This window comes from Oryx dammah, unplaced genomic scaffold (assembly GCF_014754425.2).
Source record: "Oryx dammah isolate SB20612 unplaced genomic scaffold, SCBI_Odam_1.1 HiC_scaffold_9, whole genome shotgun sequence".
Taxonomy (NCBI): domain Eukaryota; kingdom Metazoa; phylum Chordata; class Mammalia; order Artiodactyla; family Bovidae; genus Oryx; species Oryx dammah.
The window spans coordinates 7620554-7645819 of NW_024070193.1; the positions used below are offsets into that span (position 1 = coordinate 7620554).

The following is a 25266-nucleotide window of genomic DNA, read 5'->3' on the forward strand; positions in this document are numbered from 1 at the left end:
TGGTTCCCAGCACCAATGTGTAATTAGACGATTCGATCTTTCAGCTCTACCTCCCAGCCTCCAGGGATGGCAGAGTGGCTGGATAATCACCAGAGGTAAATGGCTTAATCAGTTGTGTGTATGTTACAAAACTTCCATACAAACCCTATACGACGGTGTTCAGGGAGCTTCTTGGTTAGTGAACGCATTCATGCGCTGGAAGAGAGGAACACCCCAGCTCCACAGGGACAGAAGCTCCTATGCTCTAGGCCCTCCCAGTCCTTAGCCTATGTACCTCTTTATCTGGCTAGTCTGTATCTTTTATATGCTCCTTTAACATAAATAGGAAACAATAAGTAAAGCGTTCCCCTGAATTCTGTGAGTCATTATAGCAAATTATCAAACGTAAGGAGGAAGTTGTGGGAGCCCTTGGTTCATAGCCAAGTTGGTCAAAAGTATATGTAACCTGGGAACCCACTACTTGTGATTGGCATCTGAGGAAAGAGGGCAGTCTGGTGGGCCTGGGCCTTTAACCTGTGGTGAACTCTAAGTGGTTAGTGTCAGAACTGAAATGACTTTCAGGAAACCCAGTTGTGTCCACAGAGAATTAGAGAATTGTTTGGTGTAAGAAACCCACATATTTAGTATCCAAAATGGTTTGAGTAGACACATGCATACAGAACAGACTTGTGGTTGCCAATGGCAAGGGTGTTGTGGCAGGGATGAATTGGGAGTTTGGGATTAGCAGTTATAAACTATTATCTATAGAATGGATAAACAACAAGGCCCTACTATATAGCACAGGGAACTATATTCAAACTCCTGTGATAAACCACAATGGAAAAATATTTGTAAAATAATGTACATATATATACACAACTGAATCACTTTGCTGTACAATAGAAATTTGACACATCATAAATCAACTATATTTCAATATAAAAAAAGTGTTGTCGGTAGAGAAAACAGTTTCTCTTTACACACAATGTAAATTTTTAAAAAATGTTTTCAGTAGACAGTTTCTTTTTATTACCAGTTCATATCCAACATGTCAAAATTTAAGCAAAGAGAAAAGTGAACTTCAAATGTCACTATGGATTGTGGATTATTTTGTTATCAAATTAGATGACAAAGCACTGTACTTATTACACAGTGAAACTGTCATTGTGCTAAAAGAATACAACATGTGTTGATATCTCCAGCCTAAGCATTCATTGCACTATTCCAAACTCAGAGGGAAAAAAAAAAAATGATCAGGAAATTTAGAAATTTTAAAGTGAAATATCTCATCACAACAGAATTTCTTCAAGGGAATTCCCTGGCAATTCAGTGGTTAGGACTTGGCTCTTTCACTGCTATGGGCCCAGAATCAATTCCTGGTCAAGGAATTAAACTTCAACAAGCTGTACACTCCAGCCAAAACAAAAAAAAGAAAAAGAAAAATTTTTTTTCTTCAGAACAAAAAATGAAATAAGGCTATAAGCAAAGTAAGTTTCTAAATAGCTCATTTGTTAACCAAGCAAGAAAAACCTTTTAACTATGTTGAATCAAAGAAATCATTTGATTGCAACTGCAAACAAATGTGTCCAGAGAAAATTAACTTATTTAAGACTGTTAGGGCTTCCTGGGTAGCTCAGTGGTAAAGAATCCGCCTGCCAGTGTAGAGGACACAAATTCAATCCCTCATCTGGGAAGCTCCCACATGCCACAGAGTAACTAAGCCTGTGCACCCCAAGTACTGAGTCTGTGCTCTAGAGCCAGGGAATTGCAACTTCTGAAGTTCCCATACCCTAGAGCCCGTGGTCTACAACGGATGAGGCCACCACAGTGAGAAGCCCAAACACCGCAACTAGGAAAAAGCCCATGCAGCGACTAAGACTGAGCACAGCCCAAAATAAATAAATATTTAAAATTTCCAAAAAAAGACTGTTAACCTTTCATTGACAATTCTCGCTTACAGAGCTGAAGACACTGGGACCAATATCAATGGTCAGAACACAAGGCAGATGGTTCTGAACGGCTTTCCTTGGCTTTTGATGAGTCAACAGATGATACAGATGCTGCAGACTGTTGTCTTTCTGAGGAATTAGTGGTGAGTTTGAAGTGAGTAAATAGCCTCCGTGAATAGTCTGCATGGGTTAACTATAGACAAGAATATTTTCCAAAAAGCTGAGGAAACACTAATTCAGTACAATCTGAAGTGGAATGTGCTAAAATGTATTAATATCTGTGTCAGGCAGAAAAAAGCTTAGAGTGGGAACCATGCAGAATGCAAGGCCATGAGCTTTCCTAGAAGATTTTAAGGAACTTGGGGGTTTCAGAAAGTAAAACCGGGGACACCAAACAGAGTTCACACTCAATTCAGGGTCAGAGTGAAAGGATGTGAGACCAAAGACCCCTCCCCCCAACACACACAGTGATGCTATGACCTCCTGACTTGTTTTGGGGTGACGAAATGATGGAAATTATATGGCCTCTCCCAGGAGGAAGCTTTAAGAGTTATTGTGTTGTGCCTCCAACCCTTTTATTTTCCCCTGTTTATAGGCCAACACACCCCAGGTGGGAGCTGCTGGTTCAGCCTGGGTCTCAGAATAAAGAGACCCAGGTGCGGTCAGAGTGCGGTCTCTGATGACTCATGATAGGCATGAATGTGACCCATGACCCATGAATGTGGCTTTGTTATGTAAGGCACTGGGATGTTGACATAACTTAGCATGAACTAATGGATACAGGGGCTTCCCTGATAGCTCAGTTGGTAAAGAATCTGCCTGCAACGCAGGAGATCTCAGTTCGATTCCTGGGTTGGGAAGATCCCCTGGAGAAGGGAAAAGCTGCCCACTCCAGTATTCTGGCCTGGAGAATTCCAAGGACTATAGTCCATGGCGTTGCAAAGGGTCAGACATGACTGACCAACTTTCACTTTCAATGGATACAGTGATGTTAGACTTTGAACTTTATTTCAGCCAGAAAAGGGGATTTCATGGGCCTTTCATTCCACTTAAGTTATCTACTGATACCCATGAGCCCTGGAGGCCATGCTCCACAACAAGAGAAGCCACTGCAGTGAGAAGCCTGTTACAACAACTAGAGAAAAGTCCTTCCAGAAACGAAGACCCAGTACAACAAGCAGAATAATAATAATAAATTTTAAAAATAAATTTTAAAAAATGTTAAAGGCAGAGAAAGGAAGGAGGAGGAGCAGCAGGGAAGATCAGGAAACAGGGCTTCAAGAAACACATGGTCCATAGGATCGGAGATGTACGGGGCTTGGGGGAAGAGATGGGAACCCTACTCAGCTTCTGTCTTATTCCAGAATTCTTATTCACTTCAAGGGAGTGAATAGGTTAGAATCAAATTACAGTGAGGAGAGAATGACCCAACCACCCACCCGACTTGCTGAAGGAAGCGAAGGCAGCCCTCTCTGACGGCACTTGAAAAAGCTTGGCTGAGAAAAGTAGGAATAAACCGATGACTGGAGGTTAACTGGAGAACGAGGACCAATAAAGCCAAGGGATAAATGCACAGTTATGCACAGTTAGTTTTCCCTTGTACCTCAGTATACCCAGGGATTGGTTCCAGGAAAAATCCAAGGATGCTCAAGTCCCTATGTAAAATGATGTAGTATTTGCATACAACCTATGCATATCCTCCTGTACATTTTTTTTTCCTTCTATACATTTTAAATCACCTCTAGGCTACTTACAACACCTAATACAATGTAAACTATATGTAAATAGTTGGCAGCACATGGCAAATTCAAGTTTTACATTCTGGAACTTTCTGAAATTTTTCAAATATTTTCAGTGCTCTGTTGGTTGAATTCAAGGATGTGTAACCCAGGGACATGGAGGGCCCAATGTATTCCACATTTTCCCCTGGTTGTCTATATTTGTACATGTATTACACCTGATGCCATTTACTTAAAATACCAAATACTCATAAACCTTCTTGGCACCCACTTTCTTCCACTGATCACTTGATTCCTACTCTCTATTTCTTCCCCACCTTAGAAACAAACATACCCACTCAAACCTACACGTACACAGACAGCTATGTAACTGACCAACCATGTGCCCTAGAGGAAAATAGTTTCTTGGCCTGACCTTAGATTCCAGAGCATCAGACACCAAACACAAAACTGCAGGAAAGTGGGAGGCAGGTGTGCCCTGGAAAACAGGCCAGGAAAGGTTCCACTGGGCAGGTATTTTGTCAGACACGATTTCAGTATGACATTCGAGAGAAGATAATTGGCATTTTATAGGGAATGAAAATCAACAGCATTTCTAATTTTATTTCTTGCTAAGATGACAGCAGGGAATTGTGAATACTGATGAGCTTGGCAAAAATCCGACTTCAGGAAGGGGGAGGAAGGTCCCTCGCGCCTGGAGACTGGGGCTGAGAGCAGGGAGGAGCTGAGGCCCAGGGAGGCAGGCTAGCTTCTTTGCAGGCTTTACCTCGTCAGGAAGGCGCAGGCTTCCAGAAGCGCTGTGGGACACAACAAAGCCAGAGATTCAGAAAAGGATTCCTTTTTTTTTTTTTTCTTGGAATCAATGCATCAATCAAAGAAGACACTAAAACAGACTTCCCTCTGCCCTTCTTCCCCACTGTAGGTCAAAGCTTGCCATCCCCATATTTCTCAATGACCCCTCCTGCTAAGAGCAGCAGAGCCCAAGGGAGCACACAGAAGCTCTGGTCCTCATTGAGCTTAGAGATTTCCTGCTCTGGCCTGAGTGACATGACCCCCACCCACTTGTCTCCAGGTGAATCAGCTGTCACACTCTCAAGTTCACATGGTCCTCGAATTTCTTTTGCGAGCAACCAATCATCTTCGTGCAAATCTGCCTGCAATAGTGTCTACCTCGGCCCTCACTCATTCATCCACGAATGCCTCCTGAGCACCTGCTTTGTACGAGTCTCTGCTAAGTGCTGGGGACTCAGCACAGACAGAGGAGCCTGCCCTCCAGAAGCGCATGGTCTGTGCAGTCCTGAGCGGCTGCTCTGAGAGTAGCCCTGCAGCAGGGTTCTGAGTGTGGCCCTAGATCCACCTGCATCACGATTCCCGAGATACCTGTGGATACAGCAGGGTTTCTCAGCCTTGGCACTACTGACATTTGGGGCTGGGGAACTCTGCATTGTGAAGGCTGTTCTGTGCTTTGTTTAGAAGCATCCCTGCTTCTACCCACAGATGCCAGCAGCACCCCCACCCCAAGTCATCAGAATTAAAAATACTTCCTGGCATTGCCAAATGCCTCAGGAGCAAAATCATCCTCGGTTGAGAACCACTGATGTAGAGATTCCCAGCCTTCCCCCTCCCCCTGGACCACCACACAAGCCCCACCAATGCCTCCAACTCCCCTGGGGAGGGACCAGAAACAGGAACCTGGATGACTCCAGTGCACAGAGCAGGTAGAACTCACTAAGATTTGGGAATTATTGCCTGGAGCCTTACAACACTCTGCTATGTCTTCTAAACGTTTTTAAATTGTTATCAGTACGTTTTCCTGGCTAAAATGGCTTATGAGAATTTGTATTCTCTTTATGGTTACTGTTTATGGTAACTGCCTAGAAATCAGAATTTGCTATTTCTCAATATGTATGTATACACATGCGTACACATGTTTATATGCATTGGCAGGCAGGTTCTTTACCACTAGCACCACCTGGGAAGCCCATGTATACACACACATATATTTATGTGCATAGATATATTTGCATGCATAAATATATTTACAATTGCTAGCAGCATTATAAAAATTTAGCATATTATCTACTGCTTATTTTATTCTCTAATTCTTTCACTTCATCAATGAGAGCATAATTTCCTGAGGTATTTGTTGTTCAGTCGCTCAGTCATGTCCAACTCTTTGCAACCCCATGGGCTGCAGCACACCAGGCCTCCCTGTCCTTCACCATCTCCATCTCTGAGGTACAGAGACACTGTATTGCCTTAATGTTTTTAAACCACATCACCCCTAAAATGTTTGACCCTCCAACTTTGACCTTCATGCAAGACGGTTTCTCGGCGATGTTATTTATATTCCACTTACGGGAGGTTGAGCACTTTTTCAGGTTGGCAATGGTCGTGACATACTCTGTCCCCAAATATGTTTCATACGTTGGTCTGCCTCCAAGTTTGGCCAGACACTCAGTGTTGTCATTGAACAGAAGGTTGTTTTTGGTTTCAGATTTGAACAAACAAAACTTGTCCGGGCAGTTTTTTCCATTTTTCCCGAACAGAGCCTATGTCAGAAGGGCAGACAGTAAGAGACCAGTTGAGGAAAAGAAGACAGATTATGGACTTGGGAGGCAATCTCTGCTGTGCAGGATCAGCTGCAGGAAGACCGTGGGGCAAAAGGAGCCGAGTTCTAGAATCGATCCACTGCCCTGGCTGAGCCTTCCCCTGCTCCAGGCCCCAGGCCAGCGCCCAAGCGCCTCACCACTTCTGATCTCACCTCCCACCATCTTGCCTTGCTCCTTAAATCTGTGGCCTCCGCCCTCAGATTCACCTTCTTATGGGTGACGAGGTACCAGGTGAGGAGTTTGAGATCCATCCTCAAGGTTAATCACCTCTAGCATTCTAATAGGCCAGCTCTCCCAGAGGGGCAGTCTGCGTGGGAAATCCTCTCTGCCACAGACCAGGTCATTGCCTTGGGAGGGTCACCTGGCCTCCCCTGACCATGGTTCCTCCTTTGTGCCCAGGGCTCCTCCAGAGGTGAGCTGCAAGGACCAGGCACCTTCATGGTGGCAGACCTCTTATCAGCACCTGTGACTATGCATAGTGGGAGCTCCAGGCATGCTAGTAACTGGGCCTATTTTTATATCCTAGGGTCACTGTCTTTAAAGCACATCTGGAAAAAAACATGCCGTTTTAACACAGAACTAGACAAGCTAATAGAAAAATCCCAGACTTTAAGGAAATTATAGGATGTCTTTCAAATAGAAAGAAATCTTCACATAGATAGCCTTAAATCTATAGAGGTTCTGGGTCAGCTGTTTTTAGAGATTACAAATGCAGGGGCCTTGTCAGAGAACATTGCCCAGCCAGCCCAGGCTCTGGAGACATCAGCAGAAGAAACTCAACTCTCTACCTGGCTATGAAAGGAAGGCTCAGTCGCCTCCCTCATTTGCTGGAAGAACAACAGGAGGCTCAAGGAGAGACAGCCTCTCCTGGCTGGGCAGTGAGCACACGTCCAGGGGCCTGAGACTCGGGGCAGCCCCACAGTGTGGACAAATACTGTCATCTCCAGCTTCAAGCGGGGGCATGAGGAAGAATGGCTGGAGATGACAGATTTGCTGAACTCTGTGGTTGCCCACCTGAGGGGAGCCCCTGCAGGTAAGCACAGGCAGGAGGCCCTGTGACCCTTACCTGCTGGTAGAGCAGCACCTGTTCCACGTGCGCTGCCCTATCGCTCCGAGACACCACAGCGTGATTCGGGGCCACCGCCAGGTAGCAGCTCTGAGCCTCCGTCACAGGCTTCGTGGTGCCATCGAGGCAGAGCAACCTGAAGTCCTCGCGATTCAAGTTCTTAGCCCAGTCTGCAGAGCTCTCTCCTGGAGACAGAGAGAAGGCTGCATCAGCCACGGCTGCCCAGCTGAGTCAAAGCCTCCTTTCTGGGGCTGTGACCACGCACCGGCCTCTTGAAATGCAAACACGTGAAGGAGAACAAATAAAGCTCCTCAAGTTATACAGACTTCAAATGTATCAAATGCCAGCACTATATGCTCAGGATGGAGTCTTACTCAGCAACAAGAAGGAGCCAAGTTCTGACACATGCTACCACGCAGATGAAAACAGGATGCAAAGTAAGACAAACCAGTCACAGAAGACCACTTATCATAGGATTCCATTTCTGTGAAATGCCCACAATAGGCAAATCTATTTTTTGGAGACAGAAAGTGAATTGGTGGTTGCCAGCTCTGGGGGTGTGGGGAAGGGACTGCTAACAGGAGCAGAGCTTTTTAAAGGGGTTTTGTGAATGTTCTCCAATTGGATTTTGTCGGCAACTGCACCACTTTGAATGTGCTGGATATCACTGAATCAGACAGTCCGAATGGGTGGATTTTACAGTATATAAATTGTACCTCCATAAAGCTGTTACATTGGACTGTGTATTATAAAAATATGAAAAATCCATATTTTCCAGCAAGTTCCAGAAATAGAAGTGCTAGTTTGTGTTCAAGAAGAAATTGTTTTCTTTCGAATTCCAACGCTCTTAATGTAACTAGAAGAAGGATAGGAACTTCTCTTATGGGTTTATCAAATACATTTAAATCAATTTCAATAAAATACAGTTGCAAAATCCCAGAGCAGCTTAAAACTATACTCATCTGAGCCCTGGAGATCACTTAGATTCAAGGTTCCTGAATTCGAAATATAGTTGTGTGCAGGCCCGCCTGTGTGTACGCAAATCGCCCGTGTGTATGCAAATACGGCTTCCTCGGTCACACGGCTGGCTGCTTCTCTCCTTTCGCCCTCTCCCCTCAAGAAACTACTTCCTCCAACCTCTTGGCTTTGTCTATCCAATACTTAGATCATCCCAAAATTTACATGTCTGGCCTCAGTCACTCTCCCTAGGGACTTGAGGAAGCAGAGCCTAGGACTGTAGCTGTCACTGAGGGAGGGAGGTGGAAAGTTGAGGCAGGTCCTTCTCCAGGGGAGGAGGTGGTAGTTCCCTCTGGGTGGAGAGGCTGATGGGAGGTGAGCACAAAGGTGCAGTTTAGAACGAAGCAAACTGCTCAGAGTCTTGAATTTATCATTATTATTTTCACCAGAGATCAGAAGAGAGAGTGGCTACTTCTCTACTGGCTGGCAGGTCTTCCACTTGATCATCCACCTGTGATTTTGCCCTCATTCACTCTCCAAGGAGTCTCCCCACTGAGAGCTCATAGGGGCTGAATGAAGGCTTCTACTTCCTTCTAAAAAAGGGGAAATTTTTACTTGCATATGTTCAACTTTTTTTTTTTTTAGTATCATTCACCTTCAACTTCTGATCGGCTGAGACAGGCAGATGGCGTGCTTCTGTGGCCCAGAGTCAAGGGCACCTCTGGAACTGACTGAGCCCCATAGGAACCATTGCCAAAAGCCCACCTGATCCTTACCGACCAGTTTCCTGACCCCATATTATTAACAGGAAAAATTGCCTACCCTGGTACTCACCCTCTAGTGCCCTAACCAATCACCTTAATCCACCTTCCAGCAGCAATTTTCGTCTTGAGGTTATAAAAACTGGCTACTAACCCAGGAAAGAGTCGGCTCTCCCTTGAGCCTGGTTGCTGTTCTAACAGCGTTCTGTCGACCATCCCTGGTCAGGAGGTCGGCCCACTGTGCCTGCAGCACCCTCATTATCTCTGCTCCTTGTTCTTATAAAGTCACTCCTTGCTGAAATACTTTGTGTCAGGAAATTCTTTTCCAACCCGCACTGGGGCTGCCACAACAGTAGGCTATGTTGTGACGGCAAAGATTGTGCTCTCAAGGGGAAAGCACAACACCTTCACCTACCGTTCGTGTTCTCCCAGACTGTGTCGTTTTTCACAAATGCAACGTCCCCAACGTCCTCAGCCAGGCACCTAAGTTGTTCCAGAGAATAAAAACATTGCCAGAGAGGAAAAACTATTAGAATTTTCATAGCTATTTATAATACACATTCCAAAAACTGCAACATGGAAGTAAACATAGAAAAAATAAAGACAAATATGTCCAGGAACTTTTAGAGTTTAAAACAGTAGCTCAAAGACTTCTAAGTACCCTCCCTCCTTGTAAAATGCCAATAACATGGCACGAATGAGATTTTCTTTTTTTAAGCCACAAATCCATGAGTGAGAGGAAAGCAAGAGGGAAAGAGGGAAGATAATAATGTCATTTGGAAGTCAAAGATCAAATGGATGAACGGTAATTAACCCAACAGAGCAAAGAAAACTGTGACATAAATTGGACGCCCAAGTGTCCAATTTGGGTGGGGAACACCCAAGGAGAAAGCTGATGTGCACAGCAGAGCTCCAGAAAGACTCAACAATTAGAAGTACTAGGTACCACTGAAAGTAGCTGAGAACAGGAGGACTAAATAGAGCCTATATACATGCAATGTAAATACACACGTGCCATCCAATGGATTAAAACAAGACCCACATATATAACCTCTTGAAGTTTCAGAACACTGGAGGGAGATTTAAAAATAATTTTTACAACTATTGCTTATTTCTTTTATTTTTTAAAATCAAAAACTTTTCAAGAAAATAACTTTCAAAGCATTTTACATTGGATGAAACCCCGAACTCATTTTTCCTAAAGAGTATTTTTTATTCATTGTTTAATCTCTGAAATTTAGAGATAAATATGCATCAAATATGTCTGATTTATTTACTCTTCAAAAAAATATTCTTTGTGTAGATCTGTTTACTAAAACATCTCATGAGCTTTCTAAAACTTCTCTCTCAGAATTAGGAAGCCAAAAATAAACTGCTAAAACTTAAAAACAATTTCCTTTTCAAGAAGAAAAAAATGTCATATACAAAGAATTAGGGAAGCAATGGCAACCCACTCCAGTACTCTTGCCTGGAAAATCCCATGGAGGGAGGAGCCTCGTGGGCTGCAGTCCATGGGGTCACTAGGAGTCAGACACGGCTGAGAATTTTCACTTTCACTTTTCACTTTCCTGCATTGGAGAAGGAAATGGCAACCCAGTCCAGTGTTCTTGCCTGGAGAATCCCAGAGACGGGGGAGCCTGGTGGGCTGCCGTCTATGGGGTCACACAGAGTCGGACACGACTGAAGTGACTTAGCAGCAGCAGCAGCAGCAGCAGGGATCAAAAACTGCTATCAGCTTTCTTATCAGAAACTTTAGATTTAGAAGACAATGGATTAATGCTCTTAAATTTCTAAATTTGCTTATTTTCTTTCTATGTTACATTCTGCATAATTTTTTCATATACTTTCCACATCACTACTTCTCTTTTTAGCTATGTTTAATCTGTTAAATTGGTCAGCTGCATAGCTAACTTCAATTGCTGTACATTTTTTCCTTTCAAGAAGTTCTATTTATTCCTTTTAAGAACACTAACCTGCTGATTCTTCTGTTTTCCACTTCTGGCAACTTCTTCCCTGTATGTTTGCTTAACAATGTTATAGTTACTGTTTTTACTGTGTCTGGCTCATTATTATTCAAAGAGTATTTCTGAGCAGTCTTTGAGGCCTAACCTGAAGATTCTGTCTTCCAGACAGGTTCCTAGAGGAGTGACCTCGCTAGTCTAGGTCACTTTTTTTGGAATTATGAGTTGAGAATTTCTGAACCATCCTAAGAGACACAAGTTAGAGCTGCAAATTCATGTAAGAGCTGGCCCATGGTTTCACTTTTTCAGGGATGGTGTGTATTTTCCTCTGCATCTAGACAACTTGAAGCCCTATGGGAGTGGCGGGGAAGCTACCTCTTGTTCACTCCTACCCTAAAGATGTATGTAACCTCTGAGTGTAAGTTTGTTAGAGTCGCTAACTGTCCTCAGGACAAAGTGGCTCCACTTAGCTCCCTCAATCCCTATTTGCCTTAGATTTTAGTCTAATAATCCCTTGTTACTTTGTCAGTTATTCAATGCTCTTAGGAACATGTCTGTGTGTGTGTTTGTGCTGAGTCCAACACTTTTCCTTGTTTTTCGTGGGACCATTGGTCAAACCAGTTAATGCTGCCATTTCCCAGATGTGGAAATCCTGCCAAAATTCCTAGGAAAATTTTTTCTAGCCTACACTTAATTTATTCAAACTATAAATCCCTTCAAGGGTGTACTAAAGATGTTTTTAAACATGTAAATACTCAAAAACCAGCAACTCCTATTCACTCTTTCTCAAGAAGATATGTTCTGTCGCAACAAAATCAAGAAACCGAAAGATGCAGGATCCAAAAAACAAGTCCTTTAACGGGAAGTAAGACAATGGAAAATCCCAGAATGATGATTCAGGGGAATCCCACAACCACAGATGTGCGGGGGGCCTAGAAAGGGCCAATCTAGATTGGGAAGGAGGGTGGAAACTTCAGATGCAACATTCGCAGGTAAATGATGAGCCTGGGGCAGCACCCAGTCTGTTTATGCACAGAATGTTAGGAGATTTGTGCTACGAGTGAAAGGTTTGGGGATGAATGAGTGATTTGTTTAAAAGCAGTATAGAAAGTTAAGCAAAGTTTAATAAGACACTTATCAACTCCAGAGTAAACTAAAACTTTGTACAGTAAGGGAAATATAATTTTATTATATCACATATTTAATATGAGACTAATATTTGCATATTCATAATAAAGTAAACCCTAAATACGTCATACTCTTGTCGGATACTAAAAGGAGGTAAAGCTTGTGGTTATGAGTGAAAGAGGCACAGGAGCAGTAACAGAGGCTAGATTTTCTTCTTTCATAATAAAAAGTCAGCAGAAAATGGCTGGCATTTAAAAACTGAGAACCAGCAATATATGAGGATGTTAGAAACAGAGAGATCAACAGAACTTCCGGTTCCAACTTTCGAGTTGAGCAAAAGACAAAGCATTTCCTTCTAGTATAAATAGGAGTTCTAAAGGGTATGTGTTTTCAGTGAAATACTGCCTTACTATAGGTTTGAAAAGGAAAACCTCATGGTTTTTTATCAGACAAGTTGTCTGTTCAGTTTTTCTGAGTGGAATCACATTACAACTTTCCCACATGCACAAACTTAGCCCCTCAAAATTTTTTTGCAAATTCATGAAATATGTAATAAGTCACTCAAGAGTATAGCAAAAGCTACTTTTATATCATCCCATCACTGGAGGGAGGGCTACTGAATTCACATTAAAAAAATTCCAAGACCAGTTTGAGCAGTGTTTCTCAGATACATGACGCCACCTCGTGGTGAAATATATTCTTGGCGAATAGAGAAAAAATAACGGATGGGGGAGAACTCTGCCCTTCAAACCCCTAACCGTATCACTCAGAAGTAACAGCTGCATGAATGGGACTGAAAAAATGAGGATGTGAAAAGATACTGTAATTCACTAAGTGTTTATAATTTGTGAGTTCTGAAAACACTTTTAGGTTTATTTTTCACTAGTGGAGAATAACTGCAACACTCTCTGCCATTTCTAAGGCCAAAATCAAAGAGAGCAGAAAAACGTGAGACATACCTAGACTCGGGGAGAAGGTGGTGCCTACGGGAAAGAGAATTCTTCCCCATAAAACTGAGTTGCCGAAAGGACTTATACCACAACCTCTCCCTATATGATTCTGAACATGACGTCCACTGAGATTGACCTTGGTTCCAGGACACAGGAAGGGACCCAGCAGAGCTGAGGTCAGACAGCCCCAGGGTCAGTCCCCACTCGTGGGATGAGGGGAGCCCTCCGAGCCCGCCCATCAGCTGATCCCCAGGCTGCCCCCGACAGACCACATCAGGCCCCTTAGCAATGCAATGCCAAAGACTTGCGGGCAGAGCAGGGGGAAGGAGAGGGTGGGACGAACTGAGAGAGAAGCACTGAAATGTAACATCACCACGTGTAAAACAGAGAGTCAGTCTCTATACCACACAGGGAGCTCAACTTGGTGCTCAGCCATAACCTACAGGGGTGTTCCGGGGGGAAGGAGGCAGAGAGGGAGGCGATGTACGTATACTTCTGGTACTTACGGCTGATTCGTGTTTTCTATGGCAGAAACCAACACAACATTGTTAAGCAGTCATCCTCCAATTAAAAATAAAGGAAATATATTTTACAAAGAGAAAGAAAAAAAAAAGAAATGTGATGTGCCAAGGCCCTGGAGGCTGAGGGCCAGGCCTGTCCTGATGAAGCCTGGCCGCAGCACTCACCTGAAAGCTCCGGTGTACCCGTAGTACTTCTCCTTAGAGTTGGGCACACACTTGTCCTGGCCCTGGTCATCGCCAGCACACAATGCACAGAGTCTGGATTTCGGGTCGGCCCCAGGGGCACAGCTCTGACTAAAGAATTCATCTGCAGAGAAGAAACATGGAGAGCCAGCTCTTCCTACCTGTGTCAAGATTAAGTGGTCTCTGCCTAACAGGGACAGACGTGGCTTGGTCTGACCAAGGCAGACAGAACACACTCATTATAACACATAGTAACACGTTACCACCAACCTGGGCCCCAGCAGGATTCAGAATAACTTGAGACTATAGGCAACCTGACTGGGGCTGGAGAAGAGAGTCTGTGACTGTACAAAGGGTCCCATCCTCGCAGCCTCGAGCAGGGGACTCAGCCTGATGAACTCCAAGGCCATTGTATCAGAAGCTGCAAAATGTCCAGGTTCTGCTCTCCCCTTTTCCTCAGTAATAGGAATCCTGCTTTTTACCAGGGCCCCTGGTACCCGGTAAAACAGAGATAAGCCTTATCAGACTGTGGCCAGTAAGCCACGTGGCCAGGCACTCACTCCTGAAATATGAGCGGGAGTATCGGGGGCCAGTGTCCTGACATCTTCAAAAGACAGCTGGCATACACGTTCTGCCCCTTCTTCCCTTCCTTCATTCTGCACGTGAAAAGCAGAAGCGCGGGCTGGACCGCCAGATGTGACATGAGCCGTGAGTGACCTTGAGCATGGAAGTCACATATGTGTCAAAACAGCCAGATACTTGAAAGCTAGGTCCCTGATACCATGCTGCTGTCCTGTCAGCTCTGGACAAGCCACCTTTGGGCTTCACTCACATGAGAGAGAAATAAGCCTCTATTCACTCCTACTGGGGGTTCTCTGCCCTTGCAGCTGAACCGAATCTGGACCAACTCATCATGCGATTTAGCCCACATTAAGAAGTTAGTGGAGCTTCTCTGGTGGTGAAGAATCCACCTGCCAATGCAGGAGACTCAGGTCCAATCCCTGGGTCGGGAAGAGTCTGGAGAAGGAAATGGCAACCCACTCCAATATTCTTGCCTAGAGAAATCCCATGGACAGAGGAGCCTGGCGGGCTACAGTTAATGGGGTCGCAGAGTTGGACACAACTTAGCAACTAAACAACAACAAGGAGTTAACACGGATTAAAACAGGTTAAAGAGAGAGGAAATAAAAGTGACAAGGAAGCCCTGCGCCAGTGAGCAAATGGCACCCCTTATCTGACTTGTGCATTCTCTACCACTGGAAAAGCCACACCACGAGCCAAGCTCAGGCGATGCTGGGAGTGTCCCTCCATGGTCCTGACAGCCTCCCCACAGCTTGGAGGCAGCCGTGGGGTCAGGAAGAGCCACACCAGCGTGCGCTCCTGGGGAGGAGCAGAGCCACATGAAAGCCTGCCAAGGCGGAATCGCAAAGACCCGTTCAAAATGCAGCAGGGCCCCACCGGAGCAGAGGCCTGCCCGGGACGTGGGCCACAACGAGAACGTGGCACACACCTCCCCATCACCATGCCCACGGCAGGTAGGGTGTGGCTCCTATGTGAGGCGCAAGCATGGTGTGCAGTGGGGAGGGCAGGAGGGGGGAGGCTGAGGCAGAAGTCTGGAGGTCTTACTGGGTTTCCTCTGTAAGTCAGTTCTGTGTAGTAGCAGAAGGCACCTTTTGTGAGGAAGGCAGATGGCTTTTCCCAAATTAGGGAGCCAGTGCCTGGGAGGAATTTAGATCTGGAGCTTCAGGAGGTGGGAAAAAAAAGACTTCTGAACTTCTCAGTACCAGCATCCATTTTTAGCGTGCAGAGAGGTAGACTGACCCTGCAGTTTTGTGCCTCCGTGTGGGGTGGACGGGGCATGGGGCAGGTTGTATGAAGAAACTGAAGGAGGCAGCCACAGGGGACCGCTTACACCAAACGAGGCCTGTGGGCCGCAGCCAGCCTGCAAATCCCCGCCCCTCCCTGCCCTGACTTTCTCAGGGGACCCCAGCGTACCCCCACAACTGCCTCAGGACTCCTACCAAATGCGCAGGAGCCTGTCTTGTTGGCAATCAGGCCCATGGGGATGTTCCAGCCTGCAGTCCTGTTCACGGCGGTGTGGCACGACTTCTTGCCTTTCAGAGAATTCCAAGTGAGCCCCTCATTTGCTTTCTTGACAACTGCCACGGCAAGGTACCCTTGGACAAACGGAAGAGCAAGTCTTAACCTCCCAGGGCCTGGGCCGTGGACTCTATTGCACAGCATGCAACCCAGGCCCACAAAGGTTAAGAAGCATCACCAGGCAACGATGCCCCCAGATGACTGGTCATTGTCAAATAGACCAACACAGCCTAAGCTTAAGTGGGGTGCAGCTCCCCTCCTGCTAGCTCACGCCTGGTAGACTCTGCTGCCGGCAAGTGTCCCTCTCTACCCAAGCTGAGGAGGCACCAGCTCTGGAGGGCGGTGGGCTGGCTGGTGCACAGGGCATGGGATTTAGCACAAGGGACCCTGGTTCCGCCCAGGATCTGCACAGTATTATCCATGGCTGTGAGTGAGATCTGGGGCTCTGCTTCCTCATCCGTACGAGATGGGGATGGGCCACCCCTCCTCCCCAGGACACAGTGGGGCTCAGGACACAGTGAGGAACTCTGAGATTTCTCTGCCATGTGTGAGGGTCCATGTGAACACGAATCCCAGCCACTCTCATCTCTGAATGCCTGGCATCTGCTTAAGAACTCACAGCGTCTATGGCTGCATCTCTGTGAGTTTTTTTTTAAGTTCCCAACCTCTCCTCCAGGGACAAGAATGTACCCTCACAAACTTTTAAATCCCAGCAGTCCAGAATCAAATGCAAACAGACCATCCCAGCAGTCAGTTCCATGCAGCAGAAATGCTTGTATGCGTTCACCAAAAGACAAGGCACTCACCTTCCGTTGGTCTCAGCACACAATCTGGGCTACTGTATTTGGAGGATTCTGAAAGAATAAAGAGAAGCAAAGTGTCATTAGACACATTGTTTAGGTACCCACATATTGAAAAACGCATATTGGCATGGCTTTGTATATGTTTGTTTTTAACATAAATACATGGCATTGTATAACAGACTTCCCTATGTTTCTTCCTTTTTTTGGTTTTTGTTTTCAGTTCAACCCAATGCTGTGTCTTTAAGTTCTTTTTTTAAACTGAAGTATAGTTGATTTACAGTGTTGTGTCAATCTTTGCTGTATAGCAAAGTGACTCAGTTAAACACATATACACATTTGTCTTTTTATATTCTTTTCCATTATGGTTTATCCAGGAAACTGGACATAGTTTCCTGTACTACACAGTAGGGCCTTGTTGTTTATCCATTCTAAAAGTAACGGTTTGAATCTACCAAGCCCAAACTCCCAGCCCATGCCTCTCCCTCTTCCCATCCCCCTTGGCTACCAGTCTGTTCAGTATGCCTGTGAGTCTATTTCTGTTTGTAGATAGGTTCATTTGTGCCATATTTTAGATGCCACATATAAGAGATATCATATGATATTTTCCCCAATACTGTGATTTTAAGTTCGCATCGCCTTACTGTCGTCTGTAACTCAACTGAGCGGAGTTATGGCTCCTAAGTTCACAGCACATCTTCATACATGTCTGGGGATGTACCCAGGGGTGGAACTGCTGAAACTAACATCTGGACAGTTCAGTCAACTATCATTTTTTGTTTAAGCCACTTGGCAACTGGCTGGTGTTATTTGCAACCAAAGGACTCCTACCTAATCCTCACCGGTCGGAGGTGGGGGGCACCTGGCCTCCTCTGGTTCCCTGTGGAGAGGTGAAGGATAAAGTGGAATTGTTTATATCCTTGCATCACTCTCCATCCATGCCTTTGGACTCCGGAATCAGCTTCTCCTTGGGAAAAGGTCTCATCATCCCCACTTCATGTGATGGATAATTTGAATGTAGGTGTTGTTTTATTGGAAAAACATTTTTTAACTGGTTTATAACATTATGTAACTTTTATGAGTACTATACCTATAGTGTGTGTGTGTGTGTGTGTGTGTGTGTGTGTGTGTGTGTGCGCGCGCGCGCTCTTTGTGACCCCATGGACTATAGCTCCCCAGACTCCTCTGTCCATGAAATTTCCCAGGCAAGAATACTGGAGTGGGTTGTCATTTCCTCCCTCAGGGGATCTTCCTAACCCAGGGATCGAACCCATGTCTCTTGACTCTCTCGCATTGGCAGGCGTATTCTTTATCACTGCGCCGCTGGGGACGCCCCTTACCTGCAGTGTGCTCACCACCAAAACTTTAGTTTCCATCCATCACCTACAGCTGACCCCCACTACCCATTTCTCCCTCCCCCACATCTCTTTCCCTGTTTTCTTATCCACCACTCGGTTCCCTGAATCTGTGTATTTGTTTTTGCTTGATTTGGTTTATTCACTTATTTTTTAACTATCCCACATAGGAGTGAAATCAGAAGGTATCTGTCTTTCTCCAGCTGAGAGATCACAAACTTTTCAATCCCAGCAGTGCAGAGTCAAATCCAAACAGACCATCCCAGCAGTTCCATGCAGCAGAATGCATGTACGTGTTCACCAAGAGACACGGACCCAGATGTTCACAGCAACACTATCCACAGCAGCCAACCATTGGAAATTGCCCAAATGCTTACTACCCACAGTAGAGTAAACAAGTAACTGCAGTGGAGTCACAACAGAAAGCTACAAAACGAGATATAACGCTGAGCAAAAGACGTTTGAAAAGGAACCTGCTGTGCAACTCCTTTTACATCAAGTTCAAAGACGGGCAGAACCGGTTTGTGCCGTTTGAAGTCAGGAGTCATTACCCTTGCTGGGGTAAGAGGGTTAGTGGACGCAAGAGGACTTGTGGAACCTGCTGTATCTCGCTGTGGGCACGAGAGCTTGGGGATGCACCGCTGTGTGAAATGTTCTTGAGTTGTACACTTACGTGCACTTTTCTGTATATATATTATAACTTACTAAAATCTCTTTTAAAATCAAAAAGAGGAAATCAAGCTGGGCTCTGTCAGTTCTCACCACACTAGGCCATGTGGGTAACACAGCCATTTGCATCTATTCTTTCTCCTGATTCTTCTGTTTGAACCTATCTGTCCATTTTAATGTCTCCGCATGACCCACCGAGTGGGGTTACTCCTCTCCACCCCGCCCTCGAAGCCCAGGGGGAATAAGCCAGAGGATGCTCTTCTCCACTTACTCCGGTTCTCTGCCATGACAGGCACCAGACCACACTTGCCGGCAGTGTAGATATAGCCTCCATCCAAGTTCAGGGCGTCCGCTTCCCCTTTCTGCCAAGACAAAGCATATCTTCAGCACCACGGTGAGGCTATTTCCCATCCTGCCTGTCTTTACAGCTTGTCAGGTGCCCCAGTGAAGCAGCAAGGATTGATCTGGGCAGCCCAAGGAAACGCCACGTGCACTATTAATTCTCTACCGGCCGTGCATGCCTTTCACGCTGTCACTTCCACTGGAAAGACCGGGAACAGGCAGCCCAGTCGTTGCTGCTGTTTAGTCACTAAGATGTGAACGACTCTTTGCGACCCCGTGGACTGTAGCCCACCAGGCTCCTCTGTGTATGGGATCTCCAGGCGAGAATACTGGAGGGGGTTGCCATTTCCTCCTCCAAGGGGATCCTCCTGACCCAGGGATGGAACCTGTTCCTCCTGCATTGGCGGGTGGAGTCTTTACCCCCGGACTCGGAACAGAAACTCCTTCTGTACTTGGAGCACTGTTGGGACCACTCCTGCACCAGCCTCCCTCGCTGAGGAGACGGGTGGGAATGGCTGGTCTTGTCTGGTCTCCACTCATTAGCACTACACTCAAAAGTATTCAGCAAGTGAACAGAAGCAATTAAATTCGCTCACCATCAGAATGAACAAGCCCTCACTCCAGCACTGGAACATGGATTCAGCAAGACTGTGAAACTCCCTCTTTGAACTAATAACTTTTCTACAACTGTATTGAAGGTAATTGGAGACGTGGATGAAGATTTCTATTCAAAGCTGCACAGCACATGTTATTTTGATAACATCAAAATAAGGGGACAAAGAAGAATAGGGTCATGACTAAATTGTGCCACATCCATATACAAGATATTCTAAAAAATATATATATTTTTTTTGGCCACACCATGCAGCACGTGGGATCTTCCCCAAACAGTGATCAAACCAAGGTGCCCTACAGGCCTTCCTGGACTCTTCACTACTGGACCCCCAGGAAAATCACTGAAATAATTTTTTAAAGTGTTTTCAAAGCATATGTCACATGGGAAAATAGCCAAGATATACTGTTAAGTGAAAAGGACTCAAAACAACATAAGTGCAACAATCCACTACTGTTCCGAGGCTAAACTGAGATGAACTGATGAATCCTAGGGTGAAGAATTAGTGAAACTCTTAACTATGGTGCTTTCCTGCTGGCTCAGATGGTAAACAATTTGTCTGCAATGCAGGAGACTCGGATTCAAGCCCTGGTTCGGGAAGATCTCCTGGAGAAGGGCATGGCAACCCACTCCGGTATTCTTGCCTGGAGAATCCCATGGACAGAGGAGGGCTACAGTCCATGGGACCACAAGGAGTCAGACACGACTGAGTGACTAACACACACTGAACTGTGGTGGCCCCGTATGAGGTTCCACTGCTCTCTTTGTTTTTACATCACATCTTTCCAAATTTTCCAAATTACCTGCATTCATTGTGAGTTGTTCTTAAGATCAGAAGAGTGGGAAGTCCACAATAGACACTCTGGAGGACAGAAAGCTCTGTCCCCACTCTGCGCAGGCACGAGCAGACCCTGCCTCCCTGGGGGCGAAGCACCGTTGAGCCCCTGCTCCCCTCCAACGAGATGCGGTGACCTGGGCCCCCCGCCCACAGGCCAGCCACAGGCCCCTACCAGCACCAGGGCGATGCAGTCATCGGTGGTGGAGGCCGTGGCACAGGTCACGTTCTGGCCGCTCTGCTCGCTCCACTGCTGGCACTTACTCTGCTCCTCGGGTCCCACCGCGCACCACACGACCCGCGTGCACCGCGCCTTCACCTCCTCCGCGGCTGCCCAGGGACACAGTGGTCAACAGGCTGTGAGCTCCCTGGAAGGAGCCAGAAGGGCCCTGGCTCTCTTGGGGTGTCCTCGTACTTCTCACTTCCCCAGAGGCAAACTGTCTGCTCTGCCATGGCTGGGCAACCTGACGCACACAGGGTCCTGCGGCAGTGTTATCAGGAGGCGACATGCTCCTTTGGAGACACTTGTCACCTGATTTGGTCCACAGAAGATGCTCACATTCGCATCACACCTACCCCGGTGAAGACCTCCAGGGGCTGGAAGGTGACCAAGGGACCACTGCAGAGCAGGGTCAAGCTGCCCATAGCGGGCGGGGGTGGAGGGTGGTGAGGTGCTCCCGGAAGGCCTCAGCCAAGGCTCCCCGCCCACGCCGGCCTGCCCTTAGGGCGGGCCTGGCCCTCACTCACTTTCCCTGAGGTTCTTCAAGGCGGTCAAGTAGCGGGAGCCCAGGTACAGCGCCGAATCTACTTTTGAGGGGATCCTCAAAAACCCAAGAGCAGAGTCTTTGAATAGCAGGTCCCTCTGGCCATGTGGAGAGCCAAAGAGCTGAAAGCCCTGAGACTTGTTTTTTCCAAACTTCTCCTAATGAGGGGAAAGAGAATTATGATGTCAGTGGTAAACAGGAAACCGAAACACCAGGTTGAAACAGTATCTGGAATTCTGGGATGATTCTGAGAGCAGGAACCTGGGTTGCCCTCCTCCTGTAGCGGGTCTCAGGCATCCCTGAGACACAGCTCAGTCATGGCTTCGTCTTTACGAAGTTGCTGGGGTCTAAGCACCTTAGAGTCTTGAGAATATTGCATCATCCTCCCCCTAGTTCTATTCCAGCCTGGGAGACACCACGAGTGGGTCACGCTAGAGGAGGCATCATTGTTTCAGCTGTATGGAGGACGGCCTAGACAGGCAGGTCACTGAATCTTCCAGAGTGGCAAGAAGTTAGGGAAGGAAGGAAGGAAACCTCCCCACCACCAGATCCAAGTGGGTGGGGGGTACTGTGGGTGGGGATACCTGTGCCTTCCTGAGAAGCTCCCAGATCAAGTTCTCCTTGCCATCCACACTGCGGGCCACAACAGCATGAGAAGGGACCTGGGCCAGGTGGCACTCCTTGAATGCATCCACTGGCGCCCGAGTGTTGTTTAGGCAGAGAAGCTCATACTGGTCCCTGTCAGCCTTCTCTGGCAAGTTCTCTGGGGGGAAGGGAGAGGTGGAGGAGAGGAGGGTCCAAATGAGCAGACCCCAATCAGTAGCCATGAGCTATGGCCCTCCTCTCCCCATGGAATTTGAGCTGGAGGAGACATCGTATACAGTTGACAAAATTGGGGGTCAGAAGGGCAGTGGATTGCTCCAGAACATATGGAAAAGTAAAGACAGAGCCCAGGAAGCCTTAAGGGCAAGCCCATGGTCCTCTGATTGGATCATACAGGCTCTGGGATCATTGCAACTCTTGCCTGGCAAGCCAAGGAGGCTGAACCAGACCCACCTTTTCACATGACAACCCCACCTACGAAGGGTCGCAGGATGGAAGCAAGCCCAGCACTGCTGCTTTAACCTACATCTCTAGAAAGAATAAAAATGGTAAAAACTTTAAAGCAAAAAATACAGTTGAATCACTTCTCAACACTTGGGTGTATCCAAAAAAGGGGGAAAGACGGTATGAGTGAGTCCATCCCAATTTGGAATTGTTGATCTACATCACATGTAAATTGCATCAGAATACGTTAAGTGATGGAAACTGACCCAAGTTGTTTTAGGAGCTTAGTATGATTTGGATCTCAAAATCAGAGAAAGAAGTACAAGAGGGGATAATTACAGACCTGTTTTACTTATGAACATAAACCAAAAAATCTAAAATAATTAGCTAAGTCAATATAACAGAATATTTTTAAACTAATAGGTCAGACTCTTACATTTATCAGTTTATTCCATTCACAAAAGAATGACTGAATGCCAAAGAAGCTAAAGACATTCATGACAAGAATGAATTAAAGGAAAACAATGAGATCATCTTAATAGCTACAGAAAAAAGCATTTATATGTTCAACATTTATTTGTGCTTTTTTTCAGTTTTGGAAAACCAGTAATATAGAGAACTTGGTAAAGGTATTAAACTTGATAAATGCTAGTTATCAAAATATCTACAGCAAAATCATACTAAAAGAAGAAAATTTAAAGTCACTTCAAAATCAGGACCAAGCAAAGACGTCAGTTGTCACATTGCCAACACAATACCAGACGACCTGTATTTCACAATTTGCTAAAGAAATAAGAGATACAAGCACTGGAAGGAAAAAGACAAATTCTAATTATTGAAAGATGATGCAATCACCTACATAGAAAAGCCAGTGAAACCAAGAAAAAACTAATAAAACTAACAAGAAAAGTCCAGCGAGGCAACACTACAAAAATCAAGTGTTACCCTCATTAGCAACAACAGAACAGAAACTAATAGAGAATATAATATACTCTAATAGCAAATAAAATCATTAAATAGCAGGTAACTGGTTTCATCGGCTTCTTGGGTGGCTCAGTGGTAAAGAATCCGCCTGCCGGCGCAGGAGAAGCGGGAGACATGGGTTCAATCCCTGAGTCAGGAAGATCCCCTGGAGCAGGGATCGGCAACCCACCTCGATATTCTTGTCTGGAGATCCCATAGACAGAGGAGCCTGGGGGGCTACAGTCTATAGGGTCACACAGAGTCAGACACCACTGAGTGACTGCAATTAGTTTCATTAAACAATGCAGAAAAAAAAAAAAGAAAAACAATTCAGGAGGGAGCCCCCTGATGGTCTGCTGCTGCTGCTGCTGCTGCTGCTGCTGCTGCTGCTAAGTCGCTTCAGTCGTGTCCGACTCTGTGCGACCCCATAGACGGCAGCCCACCAGGCTGCCCCGTCCCTGGGATTCTCCAGGCAAGAACCCTGGAGTGGATTGCCATTTCCTTCTCCAATGCATGAAAGTGAAAAGTGAAAGAGAAGTCGCTCAGTCATGTTTGACTCTTAGTGACCCCATGGACTGCAGCCCACCAGGCTCCTCCGTCCATGGGATTTTCCAGGCAAGAGTACTGGAGTGGGGCGCCATTGCCTTCTCCGCCCTGATGGTCTAGTAGTTAGGATTCTGTGCTTTGACTGTGGTGGCCTGGGTTCAATCCGTCAGAGAACTGAGATCCCGCGAGCCTTTCTGCTCAGCCGAAGTAAGACAGAAACAACGCAGGAGACTAAGAGAAAAATGTTAAGTTCTATAAATTCTACTGAAGAACCTAAAAAGAGGTGTGATCAAAAGGGAGAGATTTATTTATGATCCAGGGATTAGAAAATTTGACATAAATATATCAGTTTTTCATGAATCAATTTAAATTCAATACAGTTCTACTTAAAGTATGATGTTTTAAACAATCAAAAAAATAATTCAAAAATTTTAGTTAGAAAATAAATAGCAAACTGTTTGGGGAAGGTTCTCTCTCTTTCTCTCCCTCCCACTTCCACCTCCATAAGCTATTAAGGATCACTACAAACCAGAGGAATAAAAGCAGAAAAATACAAATAGATCAGTGATACAAAATAGCTCAGAATCCATGATTATAAACAAGTTTTATGTATAAGTGGCTCCACACAGCAGTAGGAAAAGGGTAGAATTTTTTACAGTCAGTATTGTAAGGAAAATGGTCTCACTATAAAGGGGAGAATGCTCGAGTGGAATCCATACCTAATTTCCTAGGTAGGGTACATATGAACAGACAAGAATGTGTTAGGGACTGAAGGCTATAAATTGTACTGTAGAAAATCTTTATGATTTGGATGGAAAATAGCACCTTTAAAAGACCCCCAAAACATATGCCAGCAGGGCAAAAGTGACCAATTTGACTTTATCAATATCAAGGACTCTGTTCAACAAACCTGTTACTGACAGATTTTTTTTTTGACTGAGAAGAGATTTTCCTAAAGTCTAGAACCAACCATGGCTGGTTATATAGAGAGGAGGAACGCCTCACCTTGAATCAAAATCATGAAGAAACAGGCATGAAAATCAATAAAAAGACGAAGGTAAAAAAAAGGAAGAAAGGGAAGCCCAAACTACCAGCAAATACAGTGAGATGATCAAACTCACTAGATGCCAGAGAAATGCAAGATAAACCAACAGTGACGTATCTACTGCTTTACAGCTGTAGATAGTAAATGTAATGTGTGCTCTCCACAGAGCACTTCTCACCTGTTAGAACCACTGAACCAGACAAGTACAGCACAACAACACGGATAAATCTCTAAAACGGAATGCTGAGTGGAAAACCGTGATCACATCATAATCAATAACGATCAATAGAGCTTCTGTGAGCTTAGAATCCAGAAACACAGATCACCTCTATACACTTTGCAAGACCACATCTATCTTGGGGGACACGTATCAGATACCTT

The 25266-nt window shown here is 45.6% G+C and overlaps 1 protein-coding gene across 1 annotated transcript in view; it reads right to left on the reverse strand.

Annotated features, from left to right (window-relative positions):
- Positions 1-4211: 4211 nt before the first annotated feature.
- Positions 4212-25266, reverse strand: part of LTF (lactotransferrin) — a 30339-nt gene continuing 9284 nt past the window's right edge. The window contains exons 7-17 of the mRNA XM_040246814.1: positions 21869-22047; positions 21268-21442; positions 20696-20850; positions 19002-19092; positions 16713-16760; positions 15828-15983; positions 13789-13930; positions 9479-9546; positions 7346-7530; positions 6027-6219; positions 4212-4464 (exon numbers count right to left, since the gene is read on the reverse strand). Coding sequence (XP_040102748.1) covers positions 4430-4464; positions 6027-6219; positions 7346-7530; positions 9479-9546; positions 13789-13930; positions 15828-15983; positions 16713-16760; positions 19002-19092; positions 20696-20850; positions 21268-21442; positions 21869-22047 — 1427 coding nt within the window. The 3' untranslated portion in view covers positions 4212-4429. The remainder of the gene's footprint in view (positions 4465-6026; positions 6220-7345; positions 7531-9478; positions 9547-13788; positions 13931-15827; positions 15984-16712; positions 16761-19001; positions 19093-20695; positions 20851-21267; positions 21443-21868; positions 22048-25266) is intronic.